Raw genomic sequence first — 21,843 nt, 5'->3', positions numbered from 1 at the left:
TCCCGGACACCTTCCCGCCCATGCTAGAAAGATACAGGACCGACCAGCTCACGGCACATCGAACAACCCCTTCAAGTGCTTCGCAATCAGCGCCCACTCGTCCTTATCCACCTCATCCCGATAGAATTCCTTCAGCGTGTCGATACTCGCTCGCGAGATGTGCGAGTACAGCATATCCTTCTCCTCGAGCTGACGGCCATACATGGGCTGATTCGCGCCTTCTATCTTAACAGCCACCGAAGGCTGGCCCTTTTTGCAGATGGGGAGTTGTTTGTGGTCGCGCTCGATGCCCGTCCTAAAAATCAAAAAGTCAGCAAACCATACCACAAGTGGAAGCACGGATAGGAAGACGTACACTCTCCCCAAGCTCACAACATCCTTCACCCCCGTCACACTATTAAACTTCACCGCCGCAATCGGCGTATTCAGCCTCAAATTCCCGTCCACGACATCCACGCCCACGACAATCGGATCCTTCTTATTAAACACCGCCACGGGCTTCAGCACACACGGGAAGACGGCCAACATCTTACTCTCCTCCTTCTTCGCCTCGTTGAGCGCCTTCATGTGCTTGGTGAAGTCGTCGAATAAGTGATAAATAATGTCCGCGGTGAAGATCTTCACCCCAATCTGCTCCGCCATCTCCGCCGCGTCCTTGTCGACTTTGACGTCGAAGCAGAGCATGACGGCGTACTCTTTCGCCTTCTCCAGCATCGTGGAGGCGGTGATGATGTCGCGCTTGTGCACGGGGCCGATCGAGATGTTGGACACGGGGATCTTGCTCTGTCGTAAGAACTCGAGCAGAGCTTCGAGAGAGCCGAGGGTGGATGCCTGGACGGTGACACCACGCTTCGAGGGCGAGATCTTAGACATCAGATTTTCGAGGTCGCTCATCACGTCCTCTTCCAGCTCTTCGATCTCATCTTCATCATCCTTGTTCTTGACGACCAGGAGGCGGGAGCCGGCAATGGCGTTGTCGAGGTTGTTGGCGGCAATCTTGACACCGAGGGCGGCTTTGACGGTCTTGTTGTGGACGTAATGGGACTTGACGCGCAGTTCCTTCATCTCGGCGGGTGTGAGCAGGGCGCGGACATCGGTAGTGATGGGGCCTTCGGTACCACAGAGCACGATCTTGTCGCCTTCGTGGAGGACACCGTTCGAGAGAACGACGTCGATGGTGGTACCGAGACCTTCGATGACCTTGACTTCCAGCACCGTACACTCGACCTCGGACAAGTACATCAGCTGGCGCGTCATCCTCTCTTGAGTGAGCGTGACAAGCAGCTTCAGCATATCCGGGATACCCTCTCCGGTATGAGCAGACGTCGGTACGAGCGAGACGTACTTTGCCATACTCTTGTTCTCGTAGAACAGCTCGGCGTTGAAGCTCTGCTCGCTGAACGCCAGTTTCGTCTTCTCCAAACGATCGCGGAACTCGTTCTGCACGCCCTTGTTCTGCAGGCTCAAGCTTTCCCGGAAGCCGTTGTTAGCGACCGGCTTCCAGCCGTAAAGACGATCGATCTTGTTCAATGCAACGATGAAAGGAGTCTTCCTGTCCCTCAACAAACGCATCGACTCCAGCGTCTGCGGCTCAAGACCGTGCATGATGTCAACGACTAGAATCGCGATATTGCAGAGCGAGCTACCACGAGAGCGCAGGTTGGTGAAGGACTCGTGGCCAGGTGTGTCGATGACGAGAAGACCAGGCACCTTGAACTCGAACGAGCTGTCCTTGTTGACGACCGCAGTCTTCTTCTCTAGCGCCTCGACGGGGAAGTACGTGGCACCGATTTGTTGCGTGATACCGCCCGCTTCGCCTTCTTGAACGTTCGTTGCACGGATCTTGTCGAGCAGCTTCGTCTTGCCAGTATCTACGTGGCCGAGAATACAGCAGATGGGCGAGCGCAGGTCGTCCTTGGAAGCAGCATTGCGCGCTGCCTCCAGCTCGGCCTTTCGCTTGTCTGCTGCTTGCTGTCGCTTCAACGCTGCTTGCCTTGCAGCAACAGTCTGTCGCTCGTCTTCTGATGAATCATCTTCAGAGTCGGACTCGCTATCCTCGTCAGCACCGTTGGGCTTCTTGACCTCAGCCTTAGCTCCAGCAGCACCGTCCTGCACAGGTTTGCCGTTAACCTCTCTCTTCACGACGCCATCCTCCTGGTCAGACGGTGCGTCCCAACTGTCCTTGACACCGCTCTCTTCCTTCTCCGCGAGTGCCTCCCAGTCTTCCTCCTCACTCTCTTCATCCTCACCCTTCTTCGCCTCAGCATCCACCTTCGCTTTCTCTGCCTCCTCAGCCGCCCGCTTCTCCTGCTCCTCTTTCAACTTCAACTCCTCCATCTTCTTCCTCGCATCTTCCTCCTCCTTAGCCTGCTGCGCCTTCCGCTCTTCAGCCTCCTTCTTGAGATTCCTCTTCTTCCGATCATCTTTGGGCTTCTTGGCGCCAGTATCGCTATCCCCCTCCTTCATAGCCGCAACCTGCGCGCCCGAGTCAAGCATCTGCTGTAGCCGAAGCTTCTGCTGCGCCTCATCCTTCCGCTGCTTCTCGGTCTTGTACGTGCCCTCGCGCTTCTGCTGCTCGATACGAGCCTTCTCCTTTGCCTTCTTCGCAGCTCGTGCCTCCTCCTTCTGCATCTCTTCCTCCTCTATCCGCTTCCGCTCTTCCTCATCGCGCTGCTTCGCCTCCTCAGCAGCCCTCTTCTCTGCCTCCTCCCGCGCACGGAGCTCTTCCTGCTGTTTCTGAAGCGCCGCAAGTCCGGCAGGAAGTTTCTTCTTCTTGCTACCCGCAGGCTCCGCGGCAGCTTCCGGTACCGCCGCTTCAACAGGCTTCGACTCCTCCTTCGCCGCCGGCGCGGTCGTCTTCTTTTTGGTGGCCGCCTGCTCCTTCTTCCGCTGCTTCTCACGCTCTTTCCTCTCCTTCTCCTTCTCGGCCTTCGTCTTCACCTTGCCACCAGTCTCGCCATCCTCATCCGCGGGTTCAGGCTCAGCAGCTTTCGCAGGCTGCTGTTTCCCACCCTTGCCCTTCTTCCCTTTCGCCGGCTGCGCGAATGTATCACCCTCATCATCCATCGTAGCCTCTTCAGGCGCCTTAGCAGCCAGGTCAGCCGCTGGGTCAGGCGTAACAGCGCCATCCTGCGCCGGGTCCTCGCCGTCTAGGAAGTCGTTGTCGGTCTGCTTGCCCTTCTTCTTCCGCCTCTCCTTGTTCTTCTTCAGCGCGGCCATCAAGCCGCCGCCGCCTTCGGCATCCTCGTCGTCGGCGGCATCGGCAGCCTTGGCTTCCTGCTCGGCCTGTGCGATGGGGTCGGCGGTCTCGCCTAGTCCCTCGTCCCAGTCATCGCCGGCTTTCTTGCCCTTCTTGCCTTTGGGTGCCATTTTGGTAGGGGTTGGTTGTGATTACTTAGGCTGTCTGTTGGGGTCTCGTGCGGAGCGGGTAGTTGGCGTAGTCGAAAAGGAAAAAGAAAGGTGGTTCAGCTATTGGTGTAGTGCGCTCTTCTGTCAGGTGGCGGATCGGGGTTAAGGTCGTAAGAACGTGCTCTCATACTACCACGTGGAGGCAGTCTGGCGGTGATGTGCACACGAGACCGTCGTGTGGTGAGTTGAGAGTCGAATATGAAAGCAGCGCGACCGCTGTCCTGCTGTGGTGTTTGTGTTTCTGGGATGAAGTGTTTGTGTGTGTTAAAATTGGCGGGTCGCTGGTGGGGCTTTGTGCCGATGACGAGGCGCTCGGCTGGACGAAGAACAACATGAACCCAAGAGCAACAACTACATCTACCAGAAGGGAGAAAGGTCGTGTACGATGGATAGAAAAGTCAACAAACAAGACGATGACATGATGCGTGGATGAGCATTTTCGCCATGTATTGTATCCCTATGAAAATGCCGCCACCCTGCGCCTGAGCGCTATGCCTTATTATGCTCCGCTTGATCTAGTTATCCTCGCCGCCCAGCAGCAGGAGATACTCTCGTTCAACTATCGCTCATGCCGTCGTGTCTTTTGATGACTTCAGCCTCTACGACTCCATCAACTCGACAGGCGGACGAGCCGTATGCTGAAACTTCTTCTCCACCCCCTCCATCGGACTGATCGCCTCAGGACTCGCGCTCGTATCTTCCACCGCAATGGCCGGCAGGTCGGGGCTGTGGCCGTGGTCCTGCGGGTCATACACCACCGTCCCTGTCCCCGACCTCTGTCTCCCCGTGATAGACTTTGATGAGCCTGTTCCAGGGTTCAGATTGTCTGTTAGCGCCTGATCAGGTGCCGGCCTCGCGTTCAGCTTGCTCAACGCCTGTGCCAGATCCTCCGCGTGCACCTCTGTGTTTGGTGGCTCCTCGTCCCGCATCTCCCAGCCCATTGGCGGACTCGGCGGCGGCGAGATGAAGAAGAGCTTCGCGCTCTTGGGTGCTTGCAGGTGCTGGTCCCCTTCCACTATCTTCGTCTCGGCGCCAAAGTAGACGCGCACACGGTCTCCGAGCACGTACTCTCCGTCCAGCACTTGCCGAATCTTAATCGCGTCGTCGGTGTTGTGGAAGGTGCAGATGATCCTCCGCATGGACTTGAGCGGGGCGAATGTGTGGATTGGAGCATGGTCGTTGATGGCCTGGGAGATGCTCTCGAGGTTGGCGGTGGCGAAGATCTCTGGGGCTTGAAGGTTGGTGATGAGGAGCGTGTTGCTGGGCTGAGCAGGTTGACTGAGAGGTGGGAGGTCGGAGAGGTCGAGGGAGAGGTTAGGAGAGTGTCGTCGACGAGGGGAGGGCGAGGCGCCGGTGGAGGATGGCGGGGTCGACATGTCCATTGTTGCTGTTGCCATTGGTGGATGGTGTGTGGATTGTTGCTGGTGTGGTATGTGAAACTGGTTGTTCCTGTAGTAGGTGAACAGCAGGAACAGAAGAAGAGAAGGGCAGTCTTTGTATTGCCGCTGACGATGGTGAAGCTTGGAGGGGGGCAACGAGGCAGTGTTCGGCGGCAAAGTGCGGACACCTCCGTCCCAGCAAGCAGCAAGCAATCATCTAGAACTTCTCGCCCTTTCTCTCATGCTTTCCACCGACTCTGCACAGCCTCTCTCATACGTTTCCTTGTCTCAGTCCTTGGTCGTGCAGGACAGTGACACCTGTGCCCGCGGATGCTCGCGCTTCCTCGGCCGATCAGTGGAAATGCCCTGGAAACACCAGCCAAGGCACTTCATAATTCCTCATACCTTGGAGATGACCCGCGACTGCGCCTTGGGAGGAAGCATACTACACCAAGCCACCATCGTTCGTACATGTGCGGGGATCGGGCGATGCTGGTAGAATGCGAGCCCTGCTGGGAAAGGCATAAGCGATGTCGTTTGACAGTTTGCCCCTGGTCACAAGGAGAGCATGACAGCCTCCTCCTGCGAGGCGGGCTCGTGGTGCTGTGCTCCGCGAGGACAGCATCCAGTGGGAGCCGACTGCTTCGTACGGTCCGCATGGGCCAGTTCGACTGGGGCCATGTCAGTAGATACTAGAGGGGCGCTCTCCTCGTTCGATATCACCAATCGAACGTCCAGTTGGTGATGGAGAGATATTTCGTACTAGAGCATGCGTGAAGTTGTTACCGAATAGACAGTTCAACTCGATTGCACATATTAGCTTGCACACAACGGGATGAAAGTCTAACTCGTGGACGATGGTCGTTATGTGTATGTACGGATAGAAGGCAGCTGTATAAGATATCGTCCGTGCACGCTCGTGTCCTGTCTCACGTCCCGAGAGCAGCAAGCTGGCCTTCAACACAGCACAGGTACCCTGAACCACACCACGGCATTCACACCACCATGTCAGGCCGTCAAGGATACGATGTCGTCGTCGACGTCGACGCTGAGGTACAATCGCGCATGCTGCCACATACCTCCGCTTCTAACACAGGCAACAGGGAGACTTGGGCCATACCGACCTAAACGACGACCTCGAATTCCACAATAGCAGTATGTACATCCCTCAATCCTCAACAACCAAGCGCATAGTCTAACGCACGTATTCGCACCAGCCTTCGACACCAACCCCACCCGCGGCGGCCCCAAAGTCGCCCCCGACCAACCCTCCACCTTCGGCGCACCCCCCTCCTCCTCCTCCAAACGCTACCTCTGGTCCATAACCTTCTACCAACAATTCTTCGCCCTCGACTCCGCTGCCCTGCTGCTCCGCTGCCGCAGCGCCCTCTACCCGCGTGCCAACTTCCTCGACGTTCTCGACGGCAACCCCGACCTCTATGGCCCCTTCTGGATCGCGACCACCGTGATCGTGATCTTGTTCATGACGGGCACGATCAGTCAATATCTCGCTGAGACGGGGAAGGGACACTTCGCGTATGATTTCAGGCTGCTGAGTGGCGCGGCTGGGTTGGTGTATGGGTATACGCTGTTCATCCCGCTGGGGCTGTGGGGGGTGTTGAGGTGGTTTGGGAGCGAGGGGGCGAATTTGTTGGAGTGCTGGGCGTTGTATGGGTATGGGAATTTGATCTGGATTCCCGTGGCGTTGGTCAGTTGGAGTCCGTTGACTGGTGAGACTGCTTTCTTCTACTGCTACGTGGTGTGTGTGCTAACGATGCTGCAGCGCTAAACTACGCCTTCGTGGCCGTGGGCTTTGGTCTTTCGGCGACGTTCTTGATCAGGAATCTGTATGTCTCTTGCTACCCTTCTTCAAACCGCTGGTGTGCTGACATTGTCTGCTGCAGCTACCCCATCATTTCCGCAACAGACGCCAAGATCTCACGCATCCTGCTCATCGTTGTGCTGGTGCTTCATGCGGGTCTGGCGATTGCCATCAAGATCTTGTTCTTCGCGCACGGCAGTCCGGCAGCAAAGGATGGCACCCAGCTTCCTGATCCCATTGGCGATGGGAACAAGGATGCAGGGAGTGTGGTGCGGATGTTGCTGCGAGTGTGATAAGTCTGCTGTTTGTACATGTACTATAGCGTCCATCGATACCTCCAGAGCATGGCTACGTGTCGAGAGTACTGGAGCGAAGAATTCACCATGTACCAATATCGTGCCTTTGAGAGCTTGAATGCCTTGGCTTTGAGTTCAGACTGAACAACGTGACATGATTCGAACACAAGTACATTTCGACATGCAGAGGGTATCAACTAAACTCATCCCAAATTTTCCCTTTCCATCCTCTTATTCCTCCTATTTACACACTTCATCCCATGCTGCCCCCCATCCTCATAACATCATGCATATCATACACCCCAAATTAGCGCACTCAAAACGAGTCCTCGTCCCTCCCCGTCGGCCCCCTCCGCGGATTCCTCACAACATCCCACCGCTCCACCATCGTCGGGCTCTGCGGCAGCAACGTCTCATTCCCACTCCCCGTCCTCCTCGGCGTCGTCGGCACCCGCTCAATCCGCGCCTTCGGCTTCTCCCCGTACGCCCAACTCCTCTCACTACCTCCGCTGTCCAGCCGCTCCAAATCTCTCCTCCTCCCGCTGCGGTCTTCCATGGGTACAGATTCCACTCGGGTGAATGTGCCAAATTTGTCCATCACGTCTTGCACGCGCATGTCCGCTTTCACGTCGTGGAGGTTCGCGATGCCGGTTTCCGCGCGGTCGCCATCGAAGATCTTGGCGATTTCTTCCAGCGTGGGGCCTTTGGTTTCGACGTAGAACCAGGCGATGATGGCGAGTTCGACGGCGAGGATGCAGCAGTAGATGAGGAGGAATTTCCAGGTTTGCGGTCGGAATTGCTTAAGGCCGACGGGGTTGACGTATCTGGTGATAACGGTTAGTGGTTGTTATGGTGGGTGGAGTGTGAATGTACGGGCTTACTGGTTGAAGACGAGTGCGACCTGGACGAACAGGTTCATCAACATGAGACCTTTGGCGCGCAGCTTGAAGGGCAATATCTCGACTGTGTAGGCCACGAGCAAACCGCTCCAGGCAACGGCGTAGGAGATGGAGTAGAGGAAGATCATCGCGATGACCGTCTTCCCGGCGACTTCGTTATCGTCCGTCTGGTACAGGGCGGTGCAGAGCGTCCAGATGACATAGATTACCAGCATGCAGGAGGTGGAGATCAAGAACAGCGGCCGTCTTCCGACCTTGTCCACGAGGAAGGCGCAGCCCACAGACACCAGAAGCGAGAGTATGTTCAACGAGCCGTTGATCTCGAATATCGTGTTCTCGTTCTTCTGCCCAATGGATAGCATGATCTGTCGGAAATAGTAGGCCACCAGCCCTCCGCCGGACCACTGGGAGAACAAGCCGAGCGAGAGAATGAGGCAGAGGCGATAACGGTTCCCTCGAGTCTTGAGAAAGTCCAAGAAGCTGGTTTGCTTCTTGATCAAGTATTCGAGACGAATCGTCTCTTTGATCTCGGCGTACTCGAACATCACCGTCGGGTCTAGCTGGTCGCCGTTCGCGTGGTACTTCGCTAGGATATGGAGAGCCTCGTGCGCTCGGTCTTGGGCGATCAGCCATCTGGGTGACTCCGGCACCCACAGGAGAAAAATTGCCTGGAAGAGGGACGGGAAAGCTTGAATGATGGAAGGAATTCCTGGCGGGGGAGACGCAGTCAGTATGCGTCGCGTAAAGTGTGAAGTAGAGACGGACTCACTCCATGCCCAATGGTTAGGGATATGTCCAGTTCCAAAGGTCAACCAAGTTGCAATGATGGCGCCGAAGTTCCACAAACAGTTGTACACTGCCGTTACCCTACCACGATGCTGCGGGTGCGCAATCTCCGTAAGCAGCAGCGGCGAGGCGAGCTGGGCGAGAGTGCATCCGAAGCCTACAAAGAAGCGTGCAATGATGAACATCCGAAAGTCGATCGATGCGGCCTGCACTGCAACCCCGAGGAACAGTACCATGCATCCTGCCCAGATGGTCGGTTTTCGTCCCCAGCGATCTGCGATGTAGGGCGCGAATGGCAGACCGCACAGGGATCCGATCGAGAAGATGCTGCCGTAGAGTCCAAGCAGACTGCCCGAGGGGTCGTTGAAGTAGTCCCTCCATGAGTCCAGATTTTGAAGACTCTGTTGCGCCAATCAGGACGTCGAAACGACTCTAGAAGACAGCAGCAAGTCTTACATTTAACATGGACCCATCGTAGCCCGTCGTCGCAGAAGCCAGGCAGGTAACAGCGCAGCAGAGGTAGAGTCTGATTAGACCACTGTCCCTATACCACGTCACCCGTCGAAACCTGGGAGCCTCCGCCTGCGCAAACTGCACCTGTCGCTTCGAAGCCATCGAATGATCAGTCCACCCTTCAATGTCGCAATTCGCAACGCAAGTAGATTATGGGACGACGGTGATCTGCCCTTCTGACGCCGAAGGAGAGAGGGCGACACCACCCCATGCCCCGGATAGAGGAGGGGCACGCGTTATAATCTACTGCGGTATGGCACCCCGGCGCGCATCTCCCAACAGGATGCCGTGCTAGTCAAGTCCCAGCTGTGCCACGCGACCGACCTGGTCCGGGTAATTCGAAACAATCTGGAGACGGCGAGAACGCCTCCCCGCCAAGCCGACATGGTTGGTGCAAGCGAGCGGACGGAAAGGAAATGCCGTGCGAGGTAAAGTGCTTTGTGCGATGTTGTTTCCGGTTCAGCGAGCCAGTCACAACAGTGTGAAGAAGCGAATGAGGTGTTGACGTGATAGTGGTGCAGCGTCGTGCAGAGTGGTGCAGAAGTCCGGGGTGGCATGTGAGATGTGGTGAGCTGGAGATGCCGTGGAGTGTGGGGAGCTGATCCTTACGATTCATGGACAGGAACGAGGCGCTGCGAATTCTCGAACCGACAAGGGTGTGGTTAATAAAGTCGGGACGGCAAGCCGTCGAGCAAAGTGCTGGCCACCTACAACCACGCGTTACCTTACACCTCTCCTTTGAAAGGCCTCCTCTGCCGCTCCGGACACCCGGCTTCGGCTTCTCCCATCTACAATCCTTCCAACAGCTTCCATGTCGCGTGCCGAATCGCAGGACAAGCGAAATAACCTTCTTCACGCACGCAGGATTCGCCTCTCTGCTCCGGGTTGGCGATGCCATGAAGGGAAGCGAGACTACAAGAAACTCTGTGGCCACTCGCCTGATATTTTTACCTTCCCTCTTCGCTTCATCAGATCATGTTCGACAGCCTATCTGTTTTGCTGGAGCCAGGACTTCCGTCGCCTGGCCTGGAAGTGTGAGAGAAAGAGAAACGCTCCCTTCGAACGCATGGGCGCGGCGTGGCTCATTTTCAGGCGCAGGAACGAACAGCCGTGACAAACCCGCTAACACTGCTGACATTCGGCTACAACAGCTTCGAACGTCCATAAAACGTTCTTGGTATAGCTTGTCGCGGGGTTGGTGCAGGGCAGCCATCTTTCATCACAGCAGCACAGCAGGGGGGTTTGTTTCAGGCACGGTCTCAAGCAAGACTCAATCCTTGATGCTGCTCCCTGTCCAACACGATCGAGGCCTGCTTAGCGACTTGTCGGGTCTCCAGCATCGGGAAGCGGATGTCGTCGAAATTGCTGCCTTGGAATGGTTGGTAGTGAGCCGCATCTGTGATCGCTTCCGTAGATTCGGTAGGATAGAAGGAGGTAGGCTCTTCATACTCGTACACCATCGTGAACTGGCCCTCCGACACGGTACCATCTGGTAGCCTCACACCTGCCGGACATGCTGTCCACGTGTGCGGGACACCTCCCACAATGTCAACCAAAGTACCGGGAGCCGTCGCCCAAATCTCGCCTGCGATCTCGACGAGCCCTACGCCGTTCAGCACCAGAATCCGTTCGTCGAGGAGTCTTTCTTTGGCTGCGTCCATGTGGATATGTCTGGGCAGTCTGAGTTCAGATGTAAACTCGATGAATCCTAGCTGCCCGCGGAAGCCGTTCTGATTACTTGGGGACAGCTCGTGCATCGTCAAGTCGATATCGGAGAATGGCTTCTTCACATTTGCTCCCTTGCCATGCGTAATGCGGCAGCCGTTGTCGAGCACAATTCCAATATGGATTGACGACATTGCGACTCTGTCTATTCTCTGGACGTCAGACTGCGCCCTACGACGCCACTCAGTCTCGTAAGTAAGATACACTCAGGGTGTACTCTATCTCACTGTGTCTGGTGGCGAGAATGAGTGCGGGCAAGAACGGCAGACCTCGATGTCAAGATGCCGAGGCACAAACTGCTTGCCCCGAAGCTTACCGCAACGACCAACACACCACTACTTGCACTACCAATCCTTCTTCTTCCAACACTCCACACTCCACACTTATCTTCTTCACGACATCCGCATCTCGACAATGGCCACCCAAAGACTCTCCAGCGTTCTGTCGCACATCACACCCGGCCAGAAGCCACTCGACAAGATGTAAGAACATCCCCGCATCAACACCCGACGGAACAGCTGCTGACCGTTTCATCTCGATAGCACCCAGAAGAACCCCGACGATGTGGTCATCACCCTCGCCATTCGCACACCGCTCACCAAGGGTAAGAAGGGTGGACTGAAGGATACGCCTCTCGATGGCATGCTCTTCAAGATCTTGGAGCAGGTCATTCGAAAGGCGAACCTGGACCCCCAGATGGTCGAAGATGTTTGCTTGGGCAATGTGAGGAACAATGAGGACACTATTCGGTGAACATGTCATTGACTTTGGGTCAGGTCTCAGATTCCAAAGCCGCGTACTACGTCCGCGCTGCTCTCCTGGCGGCTGGCTTCCCCAACACCACCAGCGCTTCGTCGGTCAACCGATTCTGCTCGTCGGGTCTCAAGGCCACGCAAGACATTGCGAACCAAATTCAGACTGGCAGCATTGAGGTCGGTCTTGCTATCGGTGCCGAGCACATGAGCACTGGCGGCGATCGCCTCACTCGTCCATTCGTCGACGAGATCCTGAACGGCAGCCAAGATGCCGCCGACTGCATGATGCCCATGGGCCAGACCTCAGAGAACGTCGGCGCCGACTTCAATATCACCCGCGAGTCGCAGGACAGATACGCTGCTGAATCGTACCAGCGAGCGGAGGCTGCCCAGAAGGCTGGCTGGTTCGACGACGAGATCGTGCCCATTACGGTCAAGATGGACGGCAAAGACGTCACCCTTACCAAGGACGAAGGCCCGCGATGGGGCACCACCTACGAGAGCCTGTCCAAGATCCGCCCTGCCTTCCCAGACTACGGCGACAGGAGCACCGGTGGCAACAGCAGCCAAGTCACTGATGGCGCTGCTGCTGTGCTCCTCATGAAGCGCTCGAAGGCTCTTGAGCTCGGCCAGCCGATCTTGGCCAAGTACGTGGGCGCCACCGTGGCCGGTCTCGCACCGAGGATCATGGGTATTGGCCCATCCCTGGCTGTGCCCAAGCTTTTGGGCAAGTACAACCTCAGCCTTGACGATATCGATGTCATTGAGCTCAACGAAGCTTTCGCGTCCATGGCTGTGTACTGCCGTGACACGCTCAAGATTGACTGGAGCAAGATGAACATTCGTGGCGGTGCTATCGCACTGGGCCATCCGCTGGGTGCGACTGGCGCCAGGCAGATTGTTACTGGTCTCTCCGAATGCCGGAGGAGGAAGCAGAAGATTTTGTTGACGACGATGTGCATTGGTACCGGCATGGGCATGGCTGGGTTGTTTGTGAATGAGCAGGTTTAGGTATGCAATAGGGAAGCGAAAATGTACATGTTGGATATGGCGTCTGCCCTTTTCTTCCCTTCCATGCTTCAATGACTGTCTAATCCGACGTGACCGTTCTACGGTTACAGTATGGATGTTCAAAGGCAAAAATTTGTCCCTTTCCTACCCTGCGCCAGCACCAGGTACACCTCGACCAGCCCGACTACAACACCGCGACAACAGCTCCGAACGCAGCCAGCGCGCCCGCGGCCATCGGCAACGCAGTCGCGGCCGCAAGATCCCCACTGGCACTCCCACTGACCGCAGCACTGCTCAGAGCACTGTTCAGAGCACCGCTCGCAATTGCGGTCGTCTGCGCTCCGGGCAATGTCGTCTGTGCCGCTGTCCCCGCCGTGGCCAACGCTCCAGAAGCACTCTGTCTCGCATCGCTGAGCTGCGACTTCAGCGCTGACTGTTCCGCTCGGAGGCTGCTGCCGAATTCTCCTGTCGCCGTGGCTGCGAGGGCGCTCAGGCTGGCGAAAGCCTGGCTGGCCATGGCGTTGACGGATTTGAGGGCGGAGGTTGGGTTGGCGTTTTCGAGATGCGAGGCCATGGCGGCGGCGGAAGCGGTGAGTTGGGCTAGGTCGGAGGAGGCGACATCTTGGAAGGCGGTGGTGGAGGCTGTGAGGGCGAAGAGGGTGGTGAGGAGGGTGGAGGGACGCATGGTGGGTGATTGTTCGTTGGTGATTGTGAGTGATGATTCGGACTCTTGGTTTTGTCGTTTGTTGAACGAGTGTGTGACGAAAACGACGTATGAGATGTGGTGAAGCCGCGACGAAAGAATGTGGTTACGAAATGCTTGGAATGGAGGGTCCTACCGTCCAGCTATATAGGTAGGAGAAGGAGTTTCGGGTGCTTCACAGCCGTTCCATAGGAGTGACATCGCCCCCATGGACTAGGAGGAAGTTGGGTTAGTCACGGTTCTGAATTTAAGATGAAGGGGAGTATGCATGGGCCATATCGTCTTGTAGGCAACAGAATCCGCAGCAAGCCCCCGTGAAACGGCGGGATGGAGAGCCACGTCGTGAGTCTGGGTGACGAGCAGCCATAAGGTCACTGTTCGGCGTCAATAAATGTCTTCATCAGCAGGCCCAGTAGACAGTACAATGTGGACGCGGCAAGACTGGTTATAGGAGACGAAGTCCAGCCCTGCCGCAGAGGACGATCCTCACAGGATTTAGCGGGTCTGGAAAAGCTTGGCTGCTGTAAAACAGACCCTCGTCTCGTCTCGTCGGACAAACGAAACTGCATCAACCTGGACGAACCAAAGTGTTCAGTCTTCCAGGCAGAGCAGAAGAGAAGTATCCTCTTTGTATACGGTGTCCGTGAAACCGGCGACGTGCGATGGTGAGGCGCTATCGCTATCGGCACGCACGCATGATTAGTAGTGAGAACGTCACTCTCGTTGAAGTCTGCATCCCGGTGCCGATAACCGGAGGACTTGCGCGGTAAGTGCTTCTAGCCACATGCCTCTTCTCTCCTTTGCAAAGAGTCAAGATGGAAGACAACTTGCACTCCACCCTCGCATTGGACCATGACAACTCGACAATCAATGTCCAGCGATGCAGCAAAGGACGAGAAGCCCAACCTGGGGTCTGGAAGTCCATCAAGCCATGAATCGGATGAATCTCCCCAAGATCTAGAAAAGGGTCACGAGCCAGAACAGCCCCAGGCCACGAATGCAACACCCGAGGAAGACCCGTTTCTGGTCAAATGGGAGGATAGCGAGACAGGCAACCCGCGCAACTGGAAGCCTCTGTATAAGGCATTTCTTACCTTCCAACTCGGCATGCTGGCATTGTGTGGTTCTCTTGGATCATCCATTATCGCCCCAGCGGAGAATGCCATATCCCAGGAATTTGGTGTGAGCAGAGAAGTCACCGTACTCTGTGTTGCGCTCTATGTCCTCGGCTTTGCTTGCGGGCCTTGTCTTTGGGCTCCCATCAGCGAGGTATACGGCCGCAAGGTCAGTATCCTGCCAGCTGTATTCGTTCTCTGCCTCTTCAGCATCGGCAGCGCTACCTCGCAGTCTGCTGCAAGCCTCTTCATCACGAGGTTCTTCGCTGGAGTTTTTGGATCCGCGCCTATCAGCAACGTATCAGCAGCGCTGGGAGACCTGTACGAGCCGGCGGCGCGAGGCATTGCTGTCACGTTCTATGCGGTCTGTGTCTGCGGAGGTCCGACTTTGGGCCCCGTGATAGGAGCGGCGTTGACGGTGAATCAGAATCTCGGATGGAGATGGACCGAGTATATCGAGGCAATCTGGGTGGCCACCATGTTCGCCTTCGCTCTGTTCACCATGCCTGAGGTCTTCCCAGGAGTACTTCTCAAGCGCAAAGCCGCTCGCTTGAGGAAAGAGACCGGCGACGATCGATACTGGCATCCTCACGAGAAGGAGAAGATTTCGCCTTCGAACATCGCGACCAAATACCTCATTCGACCTCTTCGCATGTTGGTGACTGAGCCTATGATCACCGCGATCGCGATATACGCTTCCTTCGTCTATGGTCTGTTATACATGACACTTGAGATATTCCCAATCGTCTACGCCGAGGAGCGGCAGTGGGGCCTGGTTTCGTCAAGCCTGCCTTTCCTTGGACTTCTTGTTGGTGTAATAGGATCGATGGGAATCAATATCGGGAACCAGCCATATTACATCCGCAAAGTTGCTGCAAACAAAGGACGAGCGGTACCAGAAGCACGCTTACCTCCGATGGTCCTTGGGGGCTGGATGTTCGTGATCGGGTTGTTCTGGTGAGTATGCCCTACCCTGGCGTACGTTCGTTCGACTAATGTTTGCAAGGTTCGGCTGGACAGCCACTCCAGACATCCATTGGGCTGTTCCAACGGTAGCCACTGCATTCATCGGCGGTGGCTTCAACACGATATTTCAGCAGTGCATCAACTACCTCGTCGATGTTTACGGGCCCTTCGCAGCCAGTGCTGTCGCGGCGAACACCATTCTTCGTTCCTTCATGGCCTGCGGACTGCCTCTTGCCGCGAAGCCAATGTTCGACAGTCTAGGAGTCGGCCCAGGTGCATCTGTGCTGGGCGCTGTTGCCGCCCTTGCCTTACCTGTTCCGTTCATCTTTCGCCGGTACGGATTGAAGTTGCGGAAGATGTCGAAATTTGCGCCTGTAGAGGAGGATTGAGGGAGACCCTAACGGCGATGGCCTGACACGACCATTTGCGGCACCGAGAAGGCGGTGCATCAGCCGAGTTTCTGCGAAGAAGCCACTGAGGGCTTTGCGGCAGAAACCATGTGGACGACTATGTTCGCACGGACTTGGCGCCTACTGATAGCCTCGAGCCCACCGCTGTCCGCGGGGCCCAACATGTCGAAGAAAGCGCGCCCTGCCCACTGCAATCGGAACACCGCATCCTCAGCTGGTTTCAACGGGCAACACGATCAGAGAGCCAAGGGGGGCGGATCGTCGTCACTCCGCACAAGGAGAAGCATGGCAGCAAGGTATCGTGTAGACCGGAGAGGAGTTACGCAGAGGTTCTGCAAGAGTGTACCGAAGCGAAGGAGGAAGAAAGGTTGGTCCGAAAAGTAAGGATTTGTACTTGACTTCTCCAACCTCACCTCACTGATCGCCCGCCGGCAGAACTCCGGAACATCATTATCAACCCTTATATTACAGAAAAGTAATCTAGGCTTTCACTAAAGAATCAAACAACGGTCTAGGACTTGAGTTTGTTCTTCGCCCGCCTGAATCTCATCAAATCTCGTATCTCGGATGAAGTCCATCGAGTGAGTTGATTAGCATTGATCCAGTCCCATCTATTGGCGTTAGTGGCTGTGGAGTTAGTCAATGGTTGAATCGCAATGAGGTGATTTCGCCATGGGTCTTCTTTTTTGGCTTCTTCGTCAGTTCAAGTCCATGTGGCGGTGATGACATTACGGATACCATGAACGCTGTTGAGAATGATCCGCTCATAATGCGGAGTACACTATTCTTTTGATATTCTCTAGTGGGTTTTGCTGGAGTGTCTAGGACTTCTAGGCTAATGTTCGTTACATTTTGCGTGCATAGCAAGATGTACTAGCCTTCTTGGTGTGTATGTTGTTGAAGCCATACATCTTTCATTGGCTCGGTTCACTCCGACGCTAGCTCAGGCACGTTCCACCAGCTCGACCATTTCGCGGAGAAGAGTCGCTCGACATGAACGAACGCAACAATGCCTCGCATACCACAGAAGGCTCAGACGGACGGATCAACGGCCTTTGAGCCCGACAAGTTCTTCGAAGCATGGAGTAAAGAAGAGATCACGCCGCCATACGACAACAACTTCCGACGCTTCATTATCCGTTCGTTCGGCCTACCATATGACGATGACTACGGCTACCAAGCAACGACCGAGGTGACACTGTTGCAAGCTCAGACGTACATCGAATTCGGAGCACAGGGTGGATTACATGCCTGGTACAAGGATGAAGAAGGCAAAGAGGTAAGACCGACATGAAGCCCCAATGCTGAGGTTGAATCTCATCACAAAGCACAGCCCTAAGCGTTCCGCCAGAGACCTCAAGCACCGACGGCTACCGATATAGCAGCGTATACAGACATATTCCGACCTACGACGAGCACCAGCAAAGCATTGAACGCACTAGCATCGAATGCGAAGAAGGAATCGATACGTGCAGATGTTGCCAAACACCTTCAAGCTTTCTATGAGCCTCCGTCCGTTGACCGAGGGTTGGCTGTGAACAAGAACAAGAATCATGTCAACCCATACTTCGATGTCTGGGCTTGGACAAACCAGAATATCGAATGGGCTGGTCCTGAAGCCGGCACTGCTAGGGTCCGGCATTCACATGCCATTCTTCCCATCTTATACCACCACTTCGGATGCGTTTGTCCTTCATACGAGGGCTTGGCTCTGATATCACAGCTCGCTAAAGGCAGGACTATCGTGGATCTGGGCAGCGGTAACGGCTACTGGACGTACATGCTCCGGAGGCAAGAGCAGGGCAAGAGGAAGCTCAACGTCGTACCAGTCGACAACGGGATGAGTGAATGGAGGACAGTCTGGATCGACGACACTGTGGAGATGGATGGTACGAAGTGGTTGAAGCAACAGCAAGGCGCTCCAGATACGCTGCTGTTGCTTGTTTACCCTAATACTGGTGATGACTTTACTGGCAAAATGATCAAAGCCTACCGTGAGTCGACGTCATCAGTCCACGAAAGTCTCCAATCTAACACACAGACTTCAGGTGGCTCTACCATCATCGTTGCCGGTTCACAGAACACATCTGGCTTTACTGGGTTTGCCAAGGAGACGGTCGCTGAGTGGATGCAGCGAGAAATGCCAGACTGGCAGAAGGTTTTACAGATACCGCTTCCGAGCTTTGCCGGCAAGGACGAGGCGCTGTTTGCCTTCGAGAAGAAGGCCTAGTATTGGAGTTGCATGGTCTCGAACCCGCTTCTCGAGCATGACCGGCCTGGAGAAGGTGAAGCAGGTTTATATTTCCGGTCACGGGAAAATTTCTCTACGCATTGGAAGCTACCTGGAGCGTTCAAAGCTTCGCCTCTGGCCATTCGCCCTCAGTGACTATGGTCATTACTCCCTGTCGGACTTTACCAGTAACTTCCTGATACGGCCGTCAGTACATGGGCTCGGCACCGACAGAATGCAGCAGCATACCTTCAACTCCTTGTGCGCTGGACACTCTTTGTCATAGAACTCATGATCCTCATGATCCTTGAAGATCGACTGCGATGAGATAGTGTAGCCCTCGCTCAGCGGTCACGAAGTATTGAGAACCTTCCGAGCAACGTTTGAAACAATATAAGGCTTTCCATCCTATGGTCAGAAATTAGCACATGCATCCGTATGGCAGTCTAACCTATAGTATACCTTGACCGCGGTCTGCCGTAGCTTTTCGTACTGCTTCAGAACGGACTCGATGTCTTCCTCCTTGGGTACTTTGAAGAAGGTCGCTCGCTTGACGTAAGTGCTTGACATAGTGGCTGATGAATGGAAAGACGCTTTTGTTAAACGTTGAGCGACATGCAAAGGGCGATACGGCATATCAAATAACATTGCTAATGCATGAGCTGATCTGAGGTCGACCTCGACTGCAGATGAGGAGCAACTTGGGTCCGATTTCGGCGTGCCGCAGCCGAATGCCTGCCCTGTGACTTTAGTCGATTGAGAATGGACATACTTGCTTCTTCTGGAGACTCACGATACCTAATACACACCATCATGGCATTGATCGTAGTGCGACAAGTGGCGTCAGGTAGCGCATGCTTTACGACCACCTCCGTACACGGGAGCGTGGCGACTCAAAACATGTCCACCACGCAGTGAGAAGGAATTTGAATGGAAGGACAAAGATGTCTGCTACCTTATAATGCTGCCTTTCGCGCAATACCAATAGAAGTACAGCAGACATTGATTCGAACACAACATTGCTTGCGCAAAGGCCAACGTCTCAGGAATGCCTCGCCAGTACCTATCACTCCTCCGCTGAATCCAGCTCCGTTCTGTCCTCAGAAGTCTCCTCCGATCTCTGGGCAATGGTGAGCCCGGCCAGGGCTACATTAAGGGGCCTGTCAGCGTCCGACTGCCACGGGCCAGGAAACGAGGACCAGTCCGCCATTGAGAATCTCCTTCCTGTGAGGTAGTCAGTATCAGGACCATCGACGATGCGAACGTTGTTAAGCAGCTCTCTCACTTACCTTCTCCTTCACAATACGAGTTTCATTCGCCTCCTGCAACTTCCCCAGCATGACCGGAAAGGCTGGACGGACGATGGGAGGCGGCGTAGGGTATTCGTTGTTAAGAGACGCCTTCTCGTTGTTGGCCATCTTCTCCTCCCAGACCGCTGTTCCAGGCATAGCGCCAAAGATGGCCCAATACCACACCTTTTGCTTCCGGCGGAACTTCCAGAGGTCTTCGCCGATCTGCCATGCCTCAGAGGCTGTTGTGTCCCAATTCCAAACAACCATTCGGCAACGCTTTCCTTGAAGTCGTCCTCTTTATCGCCGGTGAAGCCTGTGGTGCCAGGCATCGGGAAAAGTGGTCCCGTGTACAAATTCTGGAGTCAGGCCAGCTGCCCCAGGGTACTTGGAAGTACTCCTCGGCGGTCCTCATGATAGGTCTTTCTGGATCCTCGGTGGATGGAGGTGTGTTGAAGCGGGGAGGGGGAATGCTGTCTCGAGAAGAAGACTCAGTGTCACTGACAGACTTACCTGTTCGCTTGTCGTACACGGGAGCCGCATGGGCGGATGGAAGATGCCGCGTCGGCTCTGTCGTTGGGTCTTTTTGGCTCCCAACGCCGGACTCTGCGTTCACACTAAGCGCAGTGCTTCTCTCGTGCGCCTTACCTACATGAGTTCGGCCAGGTAGCATGGTGATGATTTGAACTCCAACGGTGACAGATGCAGTGTAGTCCGAGGGATTTATAGCGATCAGGCGTTGTAGCGCCTGAAGTCGAGCTTATAGTGTGTTCAGACTCGTTAGCTGTGACTGGCAGCTGACTCCAAGTATGAGACATAGTTCGCTAAGTCATCTCCGTTGAGCAAGCAAGATAGAGGAGGTGGATCGGTTAGCAATTTGTGAAAGTGCCAGGCAAGTCGTGAGATGTGCTAAAGATGTGTGCATTGGAATGCTATGAACCTCACGTTGAAGTCATTCAGAGAACCTTCTCTCACTCGAACACATTGACCTTCGAAAGGCCATCAGTATGTATAGCGGAATCCCTCAAGGCCCGCGATGATCTTGCCGCCGGCAGCGGCCCTCTTGTTCGCTCTCCAGAACCTAGAGAAGCGTTGAGTCAGTGTCTGTAATGCGAAAGGGGCTCTTCCGTGTAGTGACATACTTAAATTCCAACATGAGAGTGATGACGATGACAAGACCAGAGGCAATCATGCAAGTCATGATACCAGGCACGTAAGCAGGGACGTCTTCGCTTCGGAAGACCGTAGACCCAACGATGCCACCAATGCCGCCAGTGCCGACTAAAGTCGCAGAGGCAAGTGCACGTTTCTAGACAAACGTTAGTAGGTTACCAACGAATGATACGAACCGCAACTCACCCATTGGCCACGAATGTTGTTTGCCTGGAAGGTGAGGATGCAGGGAACGTTTGCGTTGACAGCGGTCGTGGCAAGGAATACGCCGAAGTAACGAGCTCCAACATTGTCGGCGAATCCGAGCAGAGGCAGCCCGATAAGGGCCATGACTCCATTGCCAATGACGAAGGGACCACGAAGGTGCATGCGGTCGCCCAGTACGGCGCAGGCGTACATCCAAATTGCGGCTAAGACATATCTATGGGGGCGTTAAGATATGGTCATTGCTGCCTCGGGACAAAGACTCACGGAGGTGCGATAAGACACTGCGCAGCAGCGATGCCGAATCCCATGCCTTCCTGGAGGATAATCGGGAGGAAGTAGGCGATCGCATAGGTCACTGTGGTCGTCAGGCCGAAGAGCGAGGCAAAACCCCAGATCTGTGCGCACGTGAGGAGAACCCGTCAGCAGAGGTCTTCGATAATAGAACAAGAAGTATCGGGAAGGCCATAACCGGATGCTCTGCGTCTAATCCGGAAACGGCAGAGAGTTAGACCGGATCTCATGGCCTGTCGACCGGCAGAGGTATGCGAGGAGGGCCGCAAACGCTCTGGCCCATCTGCCATGAGACTTCTCTCTAACCCTCGAGTATAGATGAGGGAGCAGGTATGTGATCGCGTGACACTCACCTTCAAGTCCGCCGCACACTTCATGTACTCCTTCATGCTGAAGGGTGCAGCGATGGCGTCGTGGCGATCGCGTTCGATCCTTGCTACAATCTGCATTCATGACACAACGGTCAGCCTCTGTGTAATGCAGCAATCGCCAGTGCAACATACGAAGTCCGCTTCCTTCTGGTTCAGGAACGGCAGCGAGAGACCTTTCGCCTTGTTCGATGCTGCGTTCTCAGGGAAATCCACGATCCTGGTTGGAAAAATTAGCCTTGGTCAGATACAGGTGGCTCAGCATACTCACGTGACGAATCCAATAAATCCAACAACGATCGTGAGCAGACCTTGCATGATGAAGATCCCTAGCACCGCAGTTAGCCTTGCTGTCGTGATCGAACTAAAGGACGTTTCGTCGAGCTTACATCGCCAGCCCGCGATGCCTGGGAGTTCGCCCACCCAAGTGTAAGGGTCCTCTTCCGTTGTGTAGTGCTGGCCGTATCCCGGGCCCAAGTCACCGAGGCCATTCATGT

The 21,843-nt window shown here is 55.2% G+C and overlaps 11 protein-coding genes across 11 annotated transcripts; 4 read left to right on the top strand and 7 right to left on the bottom strand.

The window, feature by feature from the left end:
• Positions 1 to 48: 48 nt before the first annotated feature.
• Positions 49 to 3,369, bottom strand: FUN12 (eukaryotic translation initiation factor 5B; the record flags this gene model as incomplete). Its single annotated transcript, XM_064797806.1, has 2 exons — positions 49 to 295; positions 356 to 3,369. 2 exons carry the CDS (start codon positions 3,367 to 3,369, stop codon positions 49 to 51), a joined length of 3,261 nt encoding a protein of 1,086 aa, XP_064664040.1.
• A 638-nt stretch (positions 3,370 to 4,007) lies between these two features.
• Positions 4,008 to 4,790, bottom strand: LTR77_000540 (uncharacterized protein; the record flags this gene model as incomplete). The annotated part of the gene is made up of 1 exon (XM_064797805.1): positions 4,008 to 4,790. One exon carries the CDS (start codon positions 4,788 to 4,790, stop codon positions 4,008 to 4,010), a length of 783 nt encoding a protein of 260 aa, XP_064664039.1.
• Positions 4,791 to 5,792: 1,002 nt separating this feature from the next.
• Positions 5,793 to 6,902, top strand: LTR77_000539 (uncharacterized protein; the record flags this gene model as incomplete). The annotated part of the gene is made up of 5 exons (XM_064797804.1): positions 5,793 to 5,840; positions 5,891 to 5,942; positions 6,005 to 6,517; positions 6,571 to 6,634; positions 6,692 to 6,902. 5 exons carry the CDS (start codon positions 5,793 to 5,795, stop codon positions 6,900 to 6,902), a joined length of 888 nt encoding a protein of 295 aa, XP_064664038.1.
• A 319-nt stretch (positions 6,903 to 7,221) lies between these two features.
• Positions 7,222 to 9,205, bottom strand: LTR77_000538 (uncharacterized protein; the record flags this gene model as incomplete). Its single annotated transcript, XM_064797803.1, has 4 exons — positions 7,222 to 7,729; positions 7,787 to 8,513; positions 8,574 to 8,991; positions 9,047 to 9,205. The coding sequence occupies 4 exons, from the start codon at positions 9,203 to 9,205 to the stop codon at positions 7,222 to 7,224; spliced, it is 1,812 nt and encodes a 603-aa protein (XP_064664037.1).
• A 1,157-nt stretch (positions 9,206 to 10,362) lies between these two features.
• On the bottom strand, positions 10,363 to 10,962 carry LTR77_000537 (uncharacterized protein; the record flags this gene model as incomplete). Its single annotated transcript, XM_064797802.1, has 2 exons — positions 10,363 to 10,607; positions 10,665 to 10,962. The coding sequence occupies 2 exons, from the start codon at positions 10,960 to 10,962 to the stop codon at positions 10,363 to 10,365; spliced, it is 543 nt and encodes a 180-aa protein (XP_064664036.1).
• A 280-nt stretch (positions 10,963 to 11,242) lies between these two features.
• LTR77_000536 (uncharacterized protein) lies at positions 11,243 to 12,594 on the top strand (the record flags this gene model as incomplete). The annotated part of the gene is made up of 3 exons (XM_064797801.1): positions 11,243 to 11,310; positions 11,371 to 11,551; positions 11,605 to 12,594. The coding sequence occupies 3 exons, from the start codon at positions 11,243 to 11,245 to the stop codon at positions 12,592 to 12,594; spliced, it is 1,239 nt and encodes a 412-aa protein (XP_064664035.1).
• A 184-nt stretch (positions 12,595 to 12,778) lies between these two features.
• LTR77_000535 (uncharacterized protein) lies at positions 12,779 to 13,279 on the bottom strand (the record flags this gene model as incomplete). The annotated part of the gene is made up of 1 exon (XM_064797800.1): positions 12,779 to 13,279. The coding sequence occupies one exon, from the start codon at positions 13,277 to 13,279 to the stop codon at positions 12,779 to 12,781; it is 501 nt and encodes a 166-aa protein (XP_064664034.1).
• An 888-nt stretch (positions 13,280 to 14,167) lies between these two features.
• On the top strand, positions 14,168 to 15,767 carry LTR77_000534 (uncharacterized protein; the record flags this gene model as incomplete). The annotated part of the gene is made up of 2 exons (XM_064797799.1): positions 14,168 to 15,369; positions 15,419 to 15,767. The coding sequence occupies 2 exons, from the start codon at positions 14,168 to 14,170 to the stop codon at positions 15,765 to 15,767; spliced, it is 1,551 nt and encodes a 516-aa protein (XP_064664033.1).
• A 1,030-nt stretch (positions 15,768 to 16,797) lies between these two features.
• LTR77_000533 (uncharacterized protein) lies at positions 16,798 to 18,018 on the top strand (the record flags this gene model as incomplete). The annotated part of the gene is made up of 3 exons (XM_064797798.1): positions 16,798 to 17,067; positions 17,140 to 17,782; positions 17,837 to 18,018. 3 exons carry the CDS (start codon positions 16,798 to 16,800, stop codon positions 18,016 to 18,018), a joined length of 1,095 nt encoding a protein of 364 aa, XP_064664032.1.
• A 1,146-nt stretch (positions 18,019 to 19,164) lies between these two features.
• On the bottom strand, positions 19,165 to 19,577 carry LTR77_000532 (uncharacterized protein; the record flags this gene model as incomplete). The annotated part of the gene is made up of 2 exons (XM_064797797.1): positions 19,165 to 19,242; positions 19,308 to 19,577. The coding sequence occupies 2 exons, from the start codon at positions 19,575 to 19,577 to the stop codon at positions 19,165 to 19,167; spliced, it is 348 nt and encodes a 115-aa protein (XP_064664031.1).
• A 732-nt stretch (positions 19,578 to 20,309) lies between these two features.
• On the bottom strand, positions 20,310 to 21,841 carry LTR77_000531 (uncharacterized protein; the record flags this gene model as incomplete). The annotated part of the gene is made up of 7 exons (XM_064797796.1): positions 20,310 to 20,388; positions 20,450 to 20,616; positions 20,667 to 20,901; positions 20,952 to 21,082; positions 21,332 to 21,421; positions 21,482 to 21,566; positions 21,618 to 21,841. The coding sequence occupies 7 exons, from the start codon at positions 21,839 to 21,841 to the stop codon at positions 20,310 to 20,312; spliced, it is 1,011 nt and encodes a 336-aa protein (XP_064664030.1).
• Between the last annotated feature and the right edge of the window lie 2 nt (positions 21,842 to 21,843).

The sequence above is a fragment of the Saxophila tyrrhenica genome (genome assembly GCF_035928015.1).
Source record: "Saxophila tyrrhenica strain CCFEE 5935 chromosome Unknown scaffold_1, whole genome shotgun sequence".
Classification (NCBI taxonomy): domain Eukaryota; kingdom Fungi; phylum Ascomycota; class Dothideomycetes; order Mycosphaerellales; family Extremaceae; genus Saxophila; species Saxophila tyrrhenica.
Note: the sequence above shows the minus strand (reverse complement) of the source record. Positions and strands in the feature narration are given on the sequence as shown.